This window comes from Chanos chanos, chromosome 4 (genome assembly GCF_902362185.1).
Source record: "Chanos chanos chromosome 4, fChaCha1.1, whole genome shotgun sequence".
NCBI lineage: Eukaryota > Metazoa > Chordata > Actinopteri > Gonorynchiformes > Chanidae > Chanos > Chanos chanos.
Window position 1 is genome coordinate 8,907,731 of NC_044498.1, and position 18,052 is coordinate 8,925,782.

The window sequence follows — 18,052 nt, forward strand, 5'->3', positions numbered from 1 at the left end:
ATACATGAAGATACAGGAAACATTGTCCATCACGTTTTACTGCTAACCATATATGATGCTGTACCAGTGCATGGCATAAAGATAGGTTCCTAGTCAAATGTTTCCAACGGATGATTTTCAGGAGGGGACATTCAAGATGACAGCTGAGAAGGAGCACACGGGAATGAAAGTCAACCCCACTGGTGTGAATGAGAACGTGGATGAAGCAAAGATGCAGGTGTTAAAAGGTCGGTGTTTTCATCCTGTAGACATGGCCTCATTTTTTTTTAATAAGGTCTTTAATAACTATAGTTACGATCATTTTCATCATGCGGTTCATAAACACTAGCAAGCGATTCTAGCTTTAAATAGACGTTACCTTCTGGGTAATATGAGTTAACGAGTCATCTGAACAGATAAATTTATTCATAAATTATTGCAGGTGGTCTTTTTCTTACAAGTGTCGCCACTGCTGGTATGATTGCCGGATTTGGTTCGACTCTAGCCATGGCTAAGAAGAAGAGTCCCGAATGGTTTAACAAGGTAAGAACTGTGAAGAGCAGGACTCTACTGCAAGCGTAAAACACTGTATGACACATTTAGCTTTTATATGTATAGTAAAGATGACATTTGTCTATGAATTACATAGTCCAGGCTTCAACTGGACATGAATAATCTTTTATAAACCCTTGTGTGTTTCTTCTTAATAACATCATACATTCAAGGACGAGTACCAGTGTCGCACAGCACCAGTCTTGGAGAGCAACATAATTATGTGCTTTTGTTTTTCATAGGTCTACTGATGCTGTTAAGTGTTGATAGATTGATTGGTGTGCTAGAGCTGTGTTATAGGCAGTTCTAGATGATCCCTAGGTCATCAAAAACCATCTAAAGCTTTTCTCCCACCGAAAAGGACCAGGCGTGTTCTCAGAAAACTATAATCTGAAGGAATTGGTCATAATCCTGTCCTCAAAGGCCACCAGTAATATTTCAGGTTCCCACACTGGAAGTGGCAAAAATTACAGCCTGGATTGATTTAGTAGTTAGCTAGAATAACTGGAGTAATTAGGTGGACTGGTTGAGGTTTCTCAGTGGCTATATTCGTGAACTACTGTTAAAGTGTGTCTCATATATGTCATAGTCATACATGTGCCATTTCTTATCCTGTGTGAATACACAGAAGCTGTTTGATATTAGGTTATTCCCAGGCATTGCACACTGCACTGACACACAGACAGTGATACTTGAATCACACACGCCACACTATTAAAATACACCAGGCAGGCATTACATTTATAAAGTCTGATGTTTATGTGACTTTGCGCTGAAGGATTTAGAAATAAAGGATCCTGTACTGCTCATATTCAAATGTCTTTCCTCTGGTCTCTCCTCAAACTACTAGCGAGACTGAACCACAAGTCATTTATGTATTTTTATCTCTGTAATGTATGGGGGTTACACTTACTACAAATCAGCTGGTCACCATTAAGTCAAATTGCCCCATAGGAGACGAGGTAGGAGCATTATGAGTTTGGGCAGTCTTGAATTTTGGCATAATGCTAAACATAAATCCAGATAAGTGAGAAATCCTACTTCACAGTCCAGTGTTTCACCTCTACAGTGTTAGTGGGTCCTTTTGTGGTTTTTGAGTTGTGATATATCTTCTGTATCTGTGACATCTTTCTATGTCAGACTACACATAAGTTGTTTGCTGTGTTGAAAGAGATCTCACTTATTATGCGCGCTAAATCGCGGTCCCATTTGCCCGTTATTGAATTTAATGCATGGCACACCATGTTTATATTCGGTCACCTCACGGGACTTCATTAGAGATACTAACTAAATCCATCTGAGGATCTCGGGCATATATTTGTTTTGAAGAAATGTTGAGGAGGCAAACAGTCGTCCTTTTGTTTTGTTTGGTTTTTTTTTTTTTCTATTTCTATTTTTAAGCCATAGTCCCATCTTTGTAAACAGTCATCTCAGCCAAATATGCCTTTTAAAGTGGTCAAATTAGATTTAGCAGCGTGTGGTACGTAGCTGTGAGGTCAGAGTGACGCCTCTCCCAGCAGCTCACATTCCAGACTGCGTGACCAGACAGATCATTATACAGATATAATACATAGAAATAGAATCTATTCATGGAAATAGAGATTTTTTGTTGTTGTTTTAACTGTCAGTGATTAGATTGATGTAATAGCTAGTTTGAATTGCTTCCTGCTCTAAAAATCAGCCTTATCAACAGTGTAAACTTGGTTAGGTTTCCAGTAACTTCACTGTGACCAAAACATTAGCCTATTCTTTATGGCTACCTTAATAAGAGTAGAGTAATGACTGAGAGCTTTTATAACTCCCAGTCTCATATTTATCATGCTCTTTGTCTTGGACACACACACACACACACGGCAGTTTATTTTAATACTTTCCCTCCCATTTCATTACGCACTTTAATGATCAAAGGAGTTACATCTCATTGACTTTTATTGTTCCATATAATTAAAAAAAAAACACTATATACTCTTGGGTGTTGCTTATAAATTTAAAAAGTGGCACTGACATGTGTTTTCTCAGACTGGTACGACTACCATGAGATGCATTACGCAGTAATAATAGCCAGTCTGAAAGATTGTGCAGTTGTAAACAAGGGGAGGAATTACATTAAGATGGATAATATCTCTCAATGCTTACATTAGTGTTTTGAAGAAGGTTTGGGTTAGCTCCAAATCAGATGTTACGAAAACAAGTCCAAAGAGTCCTTCGTGATGACTAACTCCAACAGATAGATAGATAGATAGATAGATAGACAGATAGATAGATAGTTTATTATTACCACGCAACATTGTTGGTGGTAATTGTTTTCCAGAGTCAGAAGCAAAATTGGGTTAGTGGAGTCAGAGTCAGAGTCGGAATTGGTGGTAACATAAACTGAGGAGTTGGAGTCGAAGATTTTGTTTACCGACTCGACAGCCCTGATTGTTTTGGTACAGAATGGTAGCTCAGTTCCAGTGCAAAAAGAAAGAGAGAGAAACAAACATACAGGCACCATAAGCCATTACAGCAACACACAAAATACGGAAACACATGAATGTGAGAATATGTACAGTGAATAAATATGATATGTACAGTTCAGTTCCCCAGCATATCATGTAGACCAACAGGCAGAAAGTACAATGACTAATGTACCCCTGTAAACAAGTCCAGTCTGAGCTCAGTCTGGTCCATACAATGCATTCAGGTCAATATATGGGATCTTGTGGCAAGGGGGACTAGCAAGGTGTTTTAAGTCTTTTGATTGCTGTTGGACAGAAGTGAGTGGTTTTGGTTAATATGGACCTGTGGCGCCTTCCAGAGGGGAGAAGCTGGAAGAGGTGGTGGGCTGGGTGGGAGGGGTCACTGTTTATTTTAGCTGCCCAGTTGAAGGTCACAACCAATTATGTTAGAGGCTTTAATGACAATCCGCTCCAGTTTCTTCTTGTTGTGACTGTCTGAGTTCCCATACCAGATGGTGAGAGATAATGTGAGGATGCTCTCTATGATGGCTTTGTAAAGTGGACCAACAGGTGTTTTTTGACATGATACTTCGTCAGTTGCCTGAGGAAGTACAGTCTTTGCTGGGCCTTTGTGATGATGTGGTTGGTGTTGATGTTCCATTTCAGAGTGTTACTCATGTAAGTGCAGAGGAATCTGAGGGGTTAAGGGTTTTTCAGAGATATGAACCAGGGCCTTGATGTTTGTCCTCCTCCTGAGGTCTACAGCTATTTCTGTTGTATTTGAGGTGTTGAGTAAGAGATTGTTGTTGCTGCACCAATGAACAGACCGACTCATCTCTTGGGGGGGGGTACTGAATCTCGTCATTGTTATTGATAAGTCTAACGATAGCGGAGTTGTCCGCGTACTTGAACATTTTCACAGAGCTGTGGTGAGATGTAAGCTCATTGGTGTAGATGGAGTAAAGAAGATGAGATAACACACAGCCTTGTGGTGGACCAGTACTGAGGGTCAGAGGGCGTGATGTAGCATTGTTAACCTTGACAGATTGAATTCTGTTTCTCAGAAAGCCCAGTATCCAGTAACACAGAGCTGGGTTGATGTTTATGTCTTGAAACCCGGTGAAGAGTGTGAGAGGATTAATGGTGTTGAAAGCTGAGGATTAATGGTGTTGAAAGTCTATAAAAACTGACCTTTCGTAATTAATTTGATAACCTTGGAAACAACACCCATCATTTAACAATGAGACTGTGCAAAATCCCTGTTGACAACTAACATTAGGAGCACTTGAAATTTCTTGCAGTGTATTGATATGTAGGATGTTGGATTCACTGCCTGTCCTCTGTGCACCTAGGGTATTGTTGGGACAGCAGCAGTACCAGAGAGTGGAGCATCTTTGGCACTGCGGGCATTGGGCTGGGGCTCTCTGTACGCCTGGTGTGGAGTCGGTCTCCTCAGCTTCACCATCTGGAAGGCTCTGGGTGTCCACAGTGTAAGTAACTGCCTATATCTGTGTTTCACAGTTTTTAATCCTAGGACTCCACTGCACTGCATGTTTGGGTCGCAAACAGCTCTTACACACCTGATTTAACTTATGAATGCATTGTCTGCCCCCTGCTTCAGGGTTTCCAACCACGGGTCACAGAGCACAGTATCTCTATTCATCTTAGGGCTCTTTCTGCTCTAATGGCCCTGTTTTAGCTTATCAAACGCTTGATGACTAGGCAATAAAATGCGAAAATGTACACTGCTGTGGCACTCCATGAACAGGAATTAGAAATATTACCATAGTTACCTATTGTCATGGTCACTTTGCTGTGCAGCTGCTTGATAGCGTAAAAATGTGTTGTCCTGTGAAATCTATTGCCTTAAAACGTAAGTTCCCCTTAGCGGGGAGCATATAAGCTCCTTTTATAAATGTTTTGAGACCGTGTTTCTAAAATGTTATTTCAGTGAACCAGTATTTCTGTTGTTACATTATAACATCCAGTAAGTACATCAGTGTGCACCTTCAGCAAAGGCTGAAGACCAGTAATAAAAGGAAAGAGATCTTTTTTTAACCCCTTAATATTTGCTGTCTAGTAATACATCTAATTGTAATACATATGTAATAATGCAATAATACTTCATGGGAGACTGGCCTGTACTCTCCAACAGTAGTCAACAGAATATTGATAAAACCAGTAGTTCTTAAGGATTCGAGCCACTGATCTGACTGCATGTGGATTAAGACCACGTCTACAGTTCTAAGAGTTTTCCTTCTGTTCTTTCTGCAAACCAGTATTTTTTTGTTCTCTAGGACCTTGCTTCTTCCCAAGACCGCTGTTGAAAAATCATGATTTTTCACCTCCCACCTACCATTGTCTGCTTTAAAGCTTTTGATAATTACACTTAATTAACCCCACAAACCTTTATATTGTACAAGTACTTGCAGTGGCAGAAATAATACAGGAAATGGATGGAAATTTGTAGGCAAGGGATATCATTGATATGGAATTTTTCATATCCTTAATTTACTTTACACCTTGTGTTTCGCATGGTTCTCAGTAGCTTCTCTTTTGCAGTTGACAGAATTCCGGCAAAAAATGCAGTCCATTTTTCCAGCCATCCCGAAAAACGAAGAAGCACAGGCAAATGCAGAGCCTGTTGACTGGAATTCCATCTTCGAGTCAAAATAGCATCGCTGTTGCTCTCCGGGTCATGGACATATTTACCTACCACTTATCCAATCAGGAATCAGTGTGATGATGATGGCAAGGAGTCAGGCATCAAGCTAAATCGGAAACAAGGATGGACGAACTCTGTAACACTGTTCCTTTTTGAAGGACGTGACCTCTCCCTGTCACCGCCTGGACTATCCATGTTTCTTGAGGGTCATGATGTCTCGTAATAAAATCTAAAATGTGTGGCCCGTGACCAAGCATTTTCAACAAACTTGGGATGTGCCTGAGCCACTAGAGACCTTGACTTTGCCTCAGATGGTGCTACTTTTGGTCTCAGATACAAGGTACAAAGCAGTTTATCAGAGCCAACATGGCTCTGAAGCTGAATGCCATTTGTTTTCATTAGATTTCAAGCACCTTGTAGAATTTGTCGATAGAGACACCGGTGTCAGGGCAGTCAGTTGCGTTGTGTATATGAACAATAATTTTTGCTGCAAGCAAGTCCAATAAAAGCTGTTTGTGTAAGGCATACCATACTGCAACACATGTTGGTGGCTGAATTTAAATTATGGCAGTTTACAGCTGGAAGAACTGTGTTTATGTGTGATGTGCCTTGGTTACGTGTGATTGTGCCTACTGTGACATCGGGGAAAAATTTGTCAGAGAGCAAGTTCATTGGTAAGTCAAAAGTAAAGACTGCCCATATGGAATGTTTTGGCTTTGGTTCTCTGTCTGAGAAAACCTCCAAAAAAAAAAAAATTGCACACAAAACACACCCATTTAGGTCACACTTAAAAATGTTGAAATCCCATGTGTGCATCAGTCCAAATGTGCTTGTGACTGCTCCTCCTGATGTTTTCTTCACATTTAGCACACATAATCCAGTTTAAGGAAGGACCTCATGCAAACAGTGGTAACACAGCTGCTTAGGGGAGCATTGTGCAGAAGAGGAGAAACCATTATCTTAGGATCTCCACAAAAGTGTGACACAGCGACGCTTTAAGCCACGTTTTATAATTATGGATTTGTATTTGGTTGGATACATTGATTTGTGTCTCTCGGGCAACTTGAAAATGCTTCCCCAGGGCGCTGAATCAACTAAATTTTGCATCCACAATCTGCTTAGTGACATGCAAGAGAGTTACAGATGGATTATGGTTTTAGAAGCTTTGGAAAATCATGCCTGTATTTTTGTGTTATTGGATGAAAATCTGTCTTCTGTTATGTTTGGTAATTTGCTTGGAGGTTAAACTGTGGAGATACTTTTCACTTGAAAATATATTAAAGGACAAAAACACCCAAAAACAGCCTTCACAGTGCTCAACCAGATTTCATGTACATTTACTTTTAACATGTGGAACATGTAGTATAAAGACTTTATACTGAATAAACAATGGTCGTCAAATCAAATGGAGAAAAACAATTTACAGAAAGATTTTACACATTGTTTTCTTTTTTCTTTTCTTTTTTTTTGTTTTTTGTTTTTTTTTGTGTTTTTTTGTTGTTGTTGTTGTTGTTTGTTTTGTTTTTTTGTTGTTTTTGTTTTTGCTTTGTTTTTGGAATTGCGATCTCCAGTCACTCCGGGGTAATTCTGAATCCACATTATCCTGGAAATATGTGACGCCCATGTGGCATTCCAGTAAGAAAATCCAGCTGGATTCATAAGTCACTTCATGAGCTAAAACACTGGAGGCCATCTAAGGGAGTCTTTCCTAAATCTGCAGTTACAGGACACATGGGAACGTCTTACACATCAGAAGGCTACCCTCACCCGAAGATGCCAACTAAATATTCATTGTCAAAATTAATATTGATAATAATAACAATAATTATAATTATCAACTACCATCAGTTTGTATGATACCACATCTCCAGGGGGGGTGGGAAAACAAAAAAAAAAGAAAAATGACAGGGCCCGTTGAATGTACAGATCCTATATACAAATCGGCCCACGAGTAGAATGATGAGGAGGGGAAAAAAAACCAAAGCACTTGGAGTTCACTGTTTAGGAAAGTCGATCCAGCTGTTTATGCGGTCGTACTGGTATGGAAGCAAGTCAGTTAAAAAAAAAACAAAACACTCACTTTACCCTTGTATACTGGTTCGGTTATGCAGTGCAATACTGGTGGTCAGCTTCTAAATATTGCCTGTGGTCAAAATTCATTCACATTTGGTAATCTTCCCCTCCAACAAGCTACTAAAATCCTATTGCACAATGCTTTTTTTTTTCAGAGCTGGATACATGTATATCTCGAGTAAAATCAGTGTTTTTTTTTTTTCTTCTTTAACACATTGCAAGAGAAGTTCTATCTACAACATGTCTCACAATTTAAATAAATCTGCATCCCCATAAAACAAACAAACAAAAAAACCCCACAGAAAACAAAAAAATAACCACAAACAATTACAAAACATTTCAAGAGCAAAATACTCTGATAACTAACAGACCGTTTCTATCCATTGTCAACTTTGGTTAAAACAAATGAAAAACACAATCCAAAAAAAACCAAAAAGAACAAACATAAAAAAAAAAAAAAATTAAAAAAAAAAAAAAAAAACACCAAGTATTAAATATCTGTATTAAAATTATTTAAAAATCCCAAATGAAAATCGTGAATGGGGCAGAAGAGCTATATATATTCTCTATATATTTATTTGTCTGTAAAAACTTTTTTGTTGTCTGTGTTCTTTTCGTTTAAATAAAAATATAACGCTGCCAATTCTGCGTGATCTCTGTTGCTCAACTTTTCTGGCCGCTATTGGTTGTGGCTCTCCCAGCATGTCTGTACGTGTCACGAGCGGCCCAGTTTAAACAGTACCTCGCATAAAATGGCCGCCACAGCAGAGTTCAGCACGGACGAAAGCGAGATGTCAAGCAGCCTGCTCTCATACAGCACGAACTCGGGCCGGTTCTCTTCCACCTGAGCCATGGCCAGCAGGGCTTTGGCGGCACGGCACATCATGTTGACGCTGGGCGGCTCGGGGTGACCAGCGTGCAGCAAGCTGTGGGAGCTGTGCTGGTACTGTGCCATGGCCACGCAGTCCTCCAGAAAACCCACGAGCGTACCTACACTGCCTTTCTGCAGTGCCACAGCCCGTGCCGCCGTGGGGTCGCCCTGCGCCAGGTTGGAAAGCACCGCCACCGCCATCTCGCGGCACACCTGGCTCTTGCGCTCGGCCACGAAGCGCACCAGTGCGGCGTAGAGACGTTCCTGCCTGCTGAACGGTGGTGTGGCCAGCAGTAGGTCCACGTTGCAGTCCTGGATGCTTAGCTTGCAGAGGCACTCCAGCGCTAGTCGCTGGGGTGTGAGCGATGATGAGATGCCGCCCACTGCTGTGCAGAAAGGGTCTTGTGCCTCGGCTGACGGGCACACCATCCAATGTAGCAGGCCATCCAGGATGGGCAAGCAGATGCTCTCAGGGTACAACGACAGGTCCAGTTGGCCGGCCATATTTGCTAGCGTGACCAATGTGTTCTCGCGCAATGCTGACAGGCAGTCCCACCACCACTCATCCTTGCTGCAGGCCAGGCTACGCTCTTCCTCGCGCTGTAGGACGGGAGGTGGTGGAGGTGCTTTCTTTTTCCTCTGTGGGTGCTCGTGGTGCAGCAGCACCAGTTTACCCAGGATGAGCACCAAGCCCGGGTGGCGTGCCATCTCCCCGTCGTTGCCAGGCACAAAAGAGAGACCACGGATAATGTTAGAGACACAAATGCACCGTTTGGCCAGCTCATCCTGCCAGGGCTCTACAATGGATAGAGGGGCTTCATCCCAGCAGCGCGCCTCATCCTCCAGCAGCGTGATGTGACTCTGACTTGATCGATCGCGGAAGGGCAATGGCTGGCTTTCACCCTCAGGGAGTGAGCCTGGCCTTGAACACAGCATGTCATCCACAGTGGCAGTCACACCCTTCGCTGAAGAAGGTCCCTCTTCTTCCTCTTTCTTGGACTCCTCCTCCTCCTCCGTCTCTTTCGTTTCCTTGACCTGGTCATTCTCTTGGGCTGCCAAGGGGCCACACTTGATAGATTCCCCGGTCTGTCTCACAAAGTGCGTCTGGATGTGAGCAGTAGAGTCTCCTCCACCAGCCTTCCAGTGCAGCAGCCCGCTAGTGAATTCCCTGAGCAGGCCAAGATGTTCCAAGTGGTCCTCCACCAGGTCAACATCTGCTTCTCTCTCCTCCACTTTCAATGGTAGCTTGTCATACTTGCTAGCCTGTCTAGGTCTACTCTCTGTAGGTGAAGATACTGCCACGCCTACCTCCTCGAGCTCCTCTTTTACTGCCCCGGCTTTCTCCTTTTTCTCTTCCAAGTCTGCATCCTGTGAGCTGCTGGGGGCCGGCCCTTCTGCATTCACCTCTGGCCTCTGTTCTGTCTGGTCTGCATCTGACTGGTTGTCCATATCTAGGCTGGCTAGCTCCTCCTCGTTAGGGGGCTCTGGGAGTGGACCAAGGAGTGTTTTCTGGCCCTCGGTCCCAACCTCATATTCTTCCAGGATCCCGAAGATCTCAATCAGGCATCGCCTGAGATACTCCACAATGAGTTCCAAGAAACCAGGCAGCTGTGGGAGAGTGAATAAGTCTGTCAGCCGTGTTCTTAGACAGCAATACCCTAGTCCCATCTACGAATTGGCAGTTTAGTTTGGGAGTATCACCTACAGTGACAACTTGTTAAATTTAATCTCATGGACTAGCCATACACAGTGTGTTCATGATGGTAATAGAGGGCAAAGTTGGCCTAGGCTGGGACACATTCAAGGGGAAATTAAAATGTTATAAAACATATAGTATAAACCTATTCCAGATGAACCATCCTTTATGTAACCTTGAACAAACTACTTAGTTGGTAAAAACCACCGGAAGTGAAGCCCCCAGGTGTGAACTATGGTCTTGGTTTAAAGCCCACCTGAGACAAAGTAAAAGAGGCCACTGTACTGTCGTCATACAACAGGATGTTTATGGTGTCCAGGGCCCAAGTACTCTCAGCCAGCAAGCCCGACTTCAAAGACATCATTACCCGCCAGGCCTCTGGTGTACCTGCAAGGTCAGAGATCACAGCAGTTATAGCCAGTTCTACCACTTTGCTCTGAAGTAACCAGAATGATCAAACACACTCTGAGTCTTTTAATGAGCAATTGGCTAATCTCACTCTGCCGATTTAATTCTAACCTCTTTTTTTAGCGACTGCTGCCCCCTTAAGGCGAATTTTAAGCAAGGCAGCGAAGTACCATGCCCAAACACACATTTATTTTCCTCTACTTTTACACTGCCCAATCACTCATAACTTCTCACAGATTTCTCCTCACCTGGCAGCCCCTTCAGTGAGGTAAGCGAAATTAGCAAAACCTTCCCTCAACACAAGTAAAGCCAGTCCTGTATCCCTCTAATATTACAGGGAGAACAGTAATACTGAACAGCACAGTGTCCCTACAGAATAATGTTACTAGCACGGTGATGTTTGCAGCTACATAGACACCAGATTTCAAGTGATCATGACCAAACAGTGAAGGGGGAGAGTGCACAGCAAGTTGCATTCCTTTGCAGCTACAGCCACAGCTGGGACTTTAAATTTGACCCAAGAAGTAGGGAACACTTCTGTGGCACTTAAAGCACCAGTGTGACTCTTTGTCACAATATAGTATCTTCCACAGAGAGACATTTACCAATATCCTTGGAGGTGATCCTGCGCCGAGGCTTCAGCTGGGGCTGGGTAACCTCCACGGAACCAGGGGGGAAGCTGACCTCCCGGTGGATGGTTTGGAGGCCCTGGCCAGGAAGTCCCCCACTCTGAGAGCATGGAATGGATCCAGGAACCCCCGGCTTGGGCATCTTCATGGAGGGCATGTAGTGCGCTTTGTTGGGGGACATAGAACCACCAATGGACCGGGGGAAGGGTGCTGGACTTGGGGCACGAGAGATGTGGTTGGGCATTGCTGGAGGTGACTGGTAGGAGGATGGGGGCTGCCGGCTGGGCATTGTTGGCATAGGGCTGGAAGAAGAGGAAGAGGAGGATGAGGAAGGTGGTGGGTATGGGGATTGACGCTGACCGGGATGAGCAGGCCACTGACCATCTTGGCCTGACCTTGCCTCAGGGTCATCTGCTCTGCTCATGGAAGGATAAGGGGCACCGTGAACCTGCCTGCCTGGGTAAGGATAGCCCATATCAGTCCTAGGGTGCCACATGCCCCCTTGGGGTCCTCCAGTGGGAGCAGCAGCAGAGGAGGGGAGAGGACCTCCACTCATCATGCTGTGCTGGGGAGGTCCTTGACTGGAAGGAGCCATGCGGTCTCGGCCATACGGGTAAGGGAACTGGCCCTGCATGGCTCTGCTGCGATCTGGGTATCCAGGGCCACCATACTGGCCATACATGTCAGGCTGCTGGCCAGCGCCATACTGCATGCCGTAAGCCTCACTCTCATGCCGCTTGGATGGCGGGCCATAGATGCCCTCCACTGGCCGTTTGTAGCCCTGAGAGGAAAGATCATGAAGTTCAATTGATAGGCACTGCTTCAACAGAAACATGCAGGAAAAAAAGCAGGGAAATGCAATTACAAGGTGTGAGCAGAGAGTGCTGAAAACCTGAATTGAGCAGCTCAAACAGTGTAGCTAAATAGATAATACATTGGTAAACATATTGCCACAAAGTCCAGTAGCACTGAATTTGTCAATAACTCAACATCGTTATCAGTCTGGCTATAATTTTCTAATGTCATAATGCTATTAGAGTACTGAATGGGACTCACCTGCTGCTGAGGGTACATTCCATGTGCACCATATGGCATGCCATGAGGATACTGCTGGCCATAACCATCATGACCATGTCTATGGCAGAGCACAAAGACAATTAAACACAGATACACACACACATAACCAATCCTGACTTTCACTCTCCACAATAGTGTCCTTACCTTTGATGGGAAGGGTATCGATTGACAGGGTACATGCTTGGATCACTGTTGGAAGGAACCATGTTGTTCTGACCCCCAGGTGGTGCCATTCCTCCTTCCAGCCCCATTACATGGTCTGGCCTGCTAAGACAAAGATCATACACATAAATAGAAAATCAGAAAAAAAAAAAAAATCAGAAATAACTAATTTTACTCTCGGCTGCCTCCTCATACCCAAGCCTAATGAGATATGATGTGGACGAACCTGCGTTCAAAGCCAGGACTGTAGGGGTACTGTGGTCGAGGGCCCATTCCCAAGCCAGATGGAGGTCCACGCGGGTACATATCCTGCATACCGCTGCTGGGCATCTGCCCTGGCATGAAAGGCTCAGTGCCACCTGTGTGTCAAAGAACAAACTTATCCATCATCTTTTACTTCCATCAATGAAATAACAACAAGCCATGAATCAAACTAGATTCTACATATAACAAACTCAAAGAGCTTGGTACTTGAGAAAGTTTATGAATCTGGTATGTTCAGTTGGTGGAATGAATCAATTATGTGGCTAATTTAGGCTCTAGAAATTACTTACACAACTCCTGGCACAAATGTATTCAATTCATAAAATGCATGTTTTTCCTCAGTATATCAGGATGACTGTGGACTATGAGCTAAAGCCACTAGGGGGCAGCGTTGCCTACGAGATGGTGCAAGTAACAGACTTGTTGTTCAAAAAAGCCACGCCATTCTACAGCAATGACTTTCCTTTGCAAATATGAAATTTAGTGATATTAAACGACAGTTTTACATGTTGTCTATTTGTTCACAGTACTCTGCTGTTTGACTGAATGATTTGAGTGCTTTACCTCGTATATAATACATTAACATAGCAATTATTCCCACAAAAGCTCAGCAGATAACTGCCAACTACGAAAGGCAATCTGTTAGTTAAGTGTTTGATGGCAGGTAAGTCATAATTTTCCACAAAGGTAACTGAAATTTTGCATAGATCACCAAACTAATAAGGCCAACAAAAAGAAAGGCCTTAAAAAGAAGGAAAAGAATTAAATGTGAATGCACTATATAATGCAGTCACCTGAAATCTAAAGAAATCTAAAAAAGTACTCATCAGTCCATGTGGACAGTTGTTTTAATCCTAGGTATAAAGCCCAGTAGTGGGTATATGCTGAACGTGTATAATATAATGAAATATATTATTATAACAGTACTTGTAGTGGAAGTTGTTCGCTGTGCATTTTACGAACTGTAGGAGAATCACATTAACATTTCCCTTTTTTCCTGGGACCACACATTCTGTTTTTTGTAAACATGACTCACCCTTCCTGGGGGGTCCATAGTGATCTTTGTTGGCATCATACTGCATTCTGATATTGGCATCACCAGCTGTGCCCTGCTGGTATGGAGCCCCAGGAGGCATGGTGCCACGTTTGTGGAAGGCAGGATCACTGCCCTCTGAGAAAGGGTCAGCCAAACTGACACCACTGTTCCTGCACAGAAGTTAGACAGTGTAAATGTATACATACACAATTAAAAAATACAAACACACAAAGTATAATAGCAGCCACACAAAAGGCCAGACTCACAATTAAACACCAGTTTGTTATTATTATTAGTAGTAGTAGTAGTAGTAGTAGTATCTTACCTGGCTCCTTGCTGAGGAGTGATTTGTCCATGGGGTGTGGTGGCTGGGGTGGGTGGCTTCAGGTCTGGTGGCATTTCTGTCATGGAGCTGCTGCCTGTTGACTGGGGCGTCTGGGGGCCCTGAAGTGACCCAGAGTTAGCTGTGGGAAAGAGAGAGAGAGAGAGAGATAGAGAGGGGGATGCACTGATGAGAGAATGTGTATGTGAGAGAGAACAAAACGGGGTTTTGAAGCTGAGAGGACCAGTGCTTTTTACAGTGAAATCACAGAGCAAGCACAAGAGCTCTTCAAAGTGAAGAGACAATTCCACAGGAAAGAACAGAGAAGACAAATGTAGGAGTCTCAGCACATGAAGGCTACTACAGCTCATAGAGAGTGCCCCTGCATTTCATCAAAACAACCTATGACAGTGATGATGGCCATTTGACCAAACATTTGCTGTGGCTATTTACCTTTGCAGCATGGCACTGTTGGAACATGAGGAACAGGCATTTTTATAATCTTGGTCTCAGTGTTGACTAATTTCCTTTATACGGATACACTGTGCAGTTTATAGTAATTGTCCACCATCAAAACAACTCAAAAATAAGTCAACTGAAGCCCTGTGTTATTACATAATTGTCAAATCTAAAAGAGCTATTAGAAACTAAGTAACTAAGACCGTCAAGTCGATCTAATAAGGATAAATGTGTTCAATCTAATAACCTGGGACTGTACACCCATACTTCAATAACATGAATAATGAAGTCTCAACAAAACGCATGGTCTGAAAATGACTTTTTTAAATGAAATTTAACATAACTGGTGAAGTTATGCATTCTGTTTATATCACTGTATAAATCTTGAGAGAAACCCCACACAAAAAAACAAAAAAAAAAAACCAAACAAACTTAAATTTAATCAACTTAAATTTCCCTCTTATACCAAAGTAAAGCAATTCCAGTGGAAGTGAACGGGAGCAGCTCTGAAATCCATGACTATATATTTTTTAATCATATCACCCTTTATTGCCTTGGTTGTCCTCCATCACTTTGATAAATCTGATCTCTTTGCATGCAATACCCTCATTGTTTTAGGAGACCAGTGAATCTTCCAGTGTTAAAACTAAAACATCAAAACTCTTTGTTTACACAGCAGCACAGAAGAAACCCAAGACAAAACATTCATATATTACTTGTCAACCCCCCCCCCCCCCCCCCCCCCCCAAGTAACACAACTTGCATCAGCAATCATTCTGACTAACATAAAGCTAATCAAAAACGGGAAGGGAAAAAAAAAAACTGTGAAGTTGTGAATGAGTTTTTGTTTGTATGGAACGGTGGAGCGAGTGGAAGAGAATGTCAGTTTTTCAATAGGAATATTTCCTGGTCTGCTACCAGCTGCCACAAACGTGTTTTAAATTCCAATAGTAAACAATGCAGGGGGGTTATGGGAGGGCAGCCTCTGGCTGGCTCTGTCTTCCTGGCTGTGAACTCCAGTGACCTCACTCCCATATTCACACAGAGGAAGAAGGGGGAAAAAAATGTGCTGGCTCACTGGTCGGCTGTGCACCAGCAGGTCAGACAGAGGTCACTTTTGTTTATATCCCACACTCCTCCCCCCATTAATCTTCTCCAGGGGAATCCCCAACCCCCACCCCTTGCGGCTTGACAGCTCTTCCTCTCTCTCTCTCTCTCTCTGACATAACCAGCCATCAGCCGGAGAGGGAGGAGGAGGAGGGGGGAGGGGGGTTGGTGGTGGTGGTGGTGAGGTGGGGGGTGGGGAATCCCTCAGCTGGCCGCTTGACAGCTCTCTCTCCCCCTCTCTCTCATTCATTCCCCCTTTGCTGCCTCCTCCTCCTTTCTCTCCCTCTCGCTCAGCATGACACAATCACCTGTCAGATATTTATAGCCAGAGGCACGGGCAATGTTGAGTGAGTTTACAGGCTGATGAGTGAAGGATGCAGTATTATTGAGTCTCTTGGAGCTTGACTATCCAGAGAAAAGATCTTCTCTAGTCCGGTATGTAGACGTTTGCCACCTGATAAGTTTCTAGTACAATTAACATCTACCTCCTCTGATTCACACTGTGGCCAGCGGTTCAAAAGCTATAATGGACAAGTGTAAAAGACATGTCGGGGACGTGACACGCCTATTCAAAATTTAAAGACCTCTGTTTAGAGGATTCTGAAACGAGCAAACGCTCACAAGCAATTCTGAATTCAGAAATCCACGCGGCCCGCGCGGGATCGGAGAATTTTTCTGCCTAACCACTTCTATCTCCGATATTTCCCATCAATTCCCAAACACAGAATTCCCTTTCTTAGGAGGCTGAACGGTCACGAAAATGAGGTTAAAATGAATACGGAGGCTTCTTAAGAGATTGCTCACCGGGTGATGGCGGTTGGACCTTGGCCTGTTGCGGCTGCTGTTTCTTGCCATCTCCCATGATGAAGGCATCGGGCGGAGGCTCTTCTCCACGCTCCACCTTGCACTCATAGGCAAACAGATATTGGATGTACTGTTTCTTCAGAGAGCTGGCTGAGCTGCTGGACGTACCCACATTCAAATGAGTGGACAGCTCCCTCCATTTCTTATTTTTGTTCACCTGAACAAGAGAGGGACACAGCGTCAAAGCACTACAGGACACACAAAACGGTAGCATTAAAACGAGTACAACCTACTTACACATGCTGACAGCATAATTATCGAATTATTTATATTTAGTTTATGAGCTCTGTAAATACGCTCACAGTACAAACAAAATTACAATGTTTAAGAGCAAATTGTTATTTATACTACGACTAAAATGAGCTCTCAGAAGTGATCTACAAAACAGAATGCACTCTTGTTGCTTTACTTTACAAGGGCCAAAAAAAAAAGTTTCAACGTTGGTGTCTCTGCAGCTTAGAGCAGTAGCTCTCTACTCCATAAATATAAACTCCCGAGACAGCAAATGTTTGCACCAGCCAAGCCATATCAGACCTGATTCACCTTTGGCTTCTTCTGGAACCAGAAATACTAGTACTAACACATTAACTAAAATACACTGTCTAGCCTCTAACCTCAAGACCTGAGATGAGAAACACAGTGTAAGAGGTGAAAAGCTAAGGTCCGCGGGCGGAAGGTCATAAGTTCTAATTCCCAGAAATCAACTCTGTGCTACAGAGGGGCTGGTTAAAATTCTCTCTGTGTCGGTGATGCGCCCGTAGCTCCAGGACGGCGTCTGTGAGACTAACCGTTCGCTTGGACCTTGGACACAGGTGTCTCTCACAGGATACAACAGACTTAGATTTGTTGAAAACAGCGGCAAAAAAAAAAAAAAAAAAAAAAAAGACAGACTTCGCTCAAGCCCATCTCTTGAGAAAGCATTTCTTGCAAAAAAAAAAAAAAAGTCCCTCACTCACCATGGCCAAGCCTCCAATTTCACGCACGCACAGGTAGAGGCGACAAAGGTCCAGGGGCTTCTTGCCCACTGCAGGCAGGTTGGGCACAGGTGTGCCCCTCTCCTCCATAAAGGCCAGATAACGGTCCACCCAGGCCCTCCTTTCAGGCTCACAGCCCATCTCATATAGCCTCGTGATCTTCTCATTGGTCATGGTGGCTGAGCTGTGCTTCTGCAGAGCAGGGGGGGGCGGTTAATAAGCAAAAAGTGAGAAACACAAGCTAACGCTGCCGGTGCTAACACAGACACTGAAACGACACAGAACTGTCCAGAAGGAAAAGCACTTTGTTTCAAGGAAAGAGTGGGAGAAGAACGTCCACATTGCATTGCATTGTATGAAGGTACCATGTTTCAATATGACATAAAACCGTAGATTGGAAACATTAAGATCCGCTGACGACCCCCCCCCCCCCCCCCCCCCCCAACCCCCCAGTCAGTTTGTGTCACACCAGGGCA

The 18,052-nt window shown here is 43.6% G+C and overlaps 2 protein-coding genes across 2 annotated transcripts in view; one reads left to right on the top strand and one right to left on the bottom strand.

Annotated features, from left to right (window-relative positions):
* The first annotated feature begins 154 nt into the window (after positions 1–154).
* tmem242 (transmembrane protein 242) lies at positions 155–7,039 on the top strand. The gene is made up of 4 exons (XM_030771176.1): positions 155–227; positions 422–522; positions 4,322–4,459; positions 5,532–7,039. Exons 1-4 carry the CDS (start codon positions 164–166, stop codon positions 5,643–5,645), a joined length of 417 nt encoding a protein of 138 aa, XP_030627036.1. The 5' UTR covers positions 155–163; the 3' UTR covers positions 5,646–7,039.
* A 1,352-nt stretch (positions 7,040–8,391) lies between these two features.
* The window catches only part of arid1b (AT-rich interactive domain 1B), a 54,363-nt gene continuing 44,702 nt past the window's right edge, over positions 8,392–18,052 (bottom strand). Inside the window, exons 13-22 of the mRNA XM_030770909.1 lie at positions 17,559–17,768; positions 16,543–16,759; positions 14,176–14,314; positions 13,851–14,020; positions 12,777–12,909; positions 12,533–12,652; positions 12,368–12,446; positions 11,288–12,092; positions 10,531–10,661; positions 8,392–10,186 (exon numbers count right to left, since the gene is read on the bottom strand). Coding sequence (XP_030626769.1) covers positions 8,423–10,186; positions 10,531–10,661; positions 11,288–12,092; positions 12,368–12,446; positions 12,533–12,652; positions 12,777–12,909; positions 13,851–14,020; positions 14,176–14,314; positions 16,543–16,759; positions 17,559–17,768 — 3,768 coding nt within the window. The 3' untranslated portion in view covers positions 8,392–8,422. The remainder of the gene's footprint in view (positions 10,187–10,530; positions 10,662–11,287; positions 12,093–12,367; positions 12,447–12,532; positions 12,653–12,776; positions 12,910–13,850; positions 14,021–14,175; positions 14,315–16,542; positions 16,760–17,558; positions 17,769–18,052) is intronic.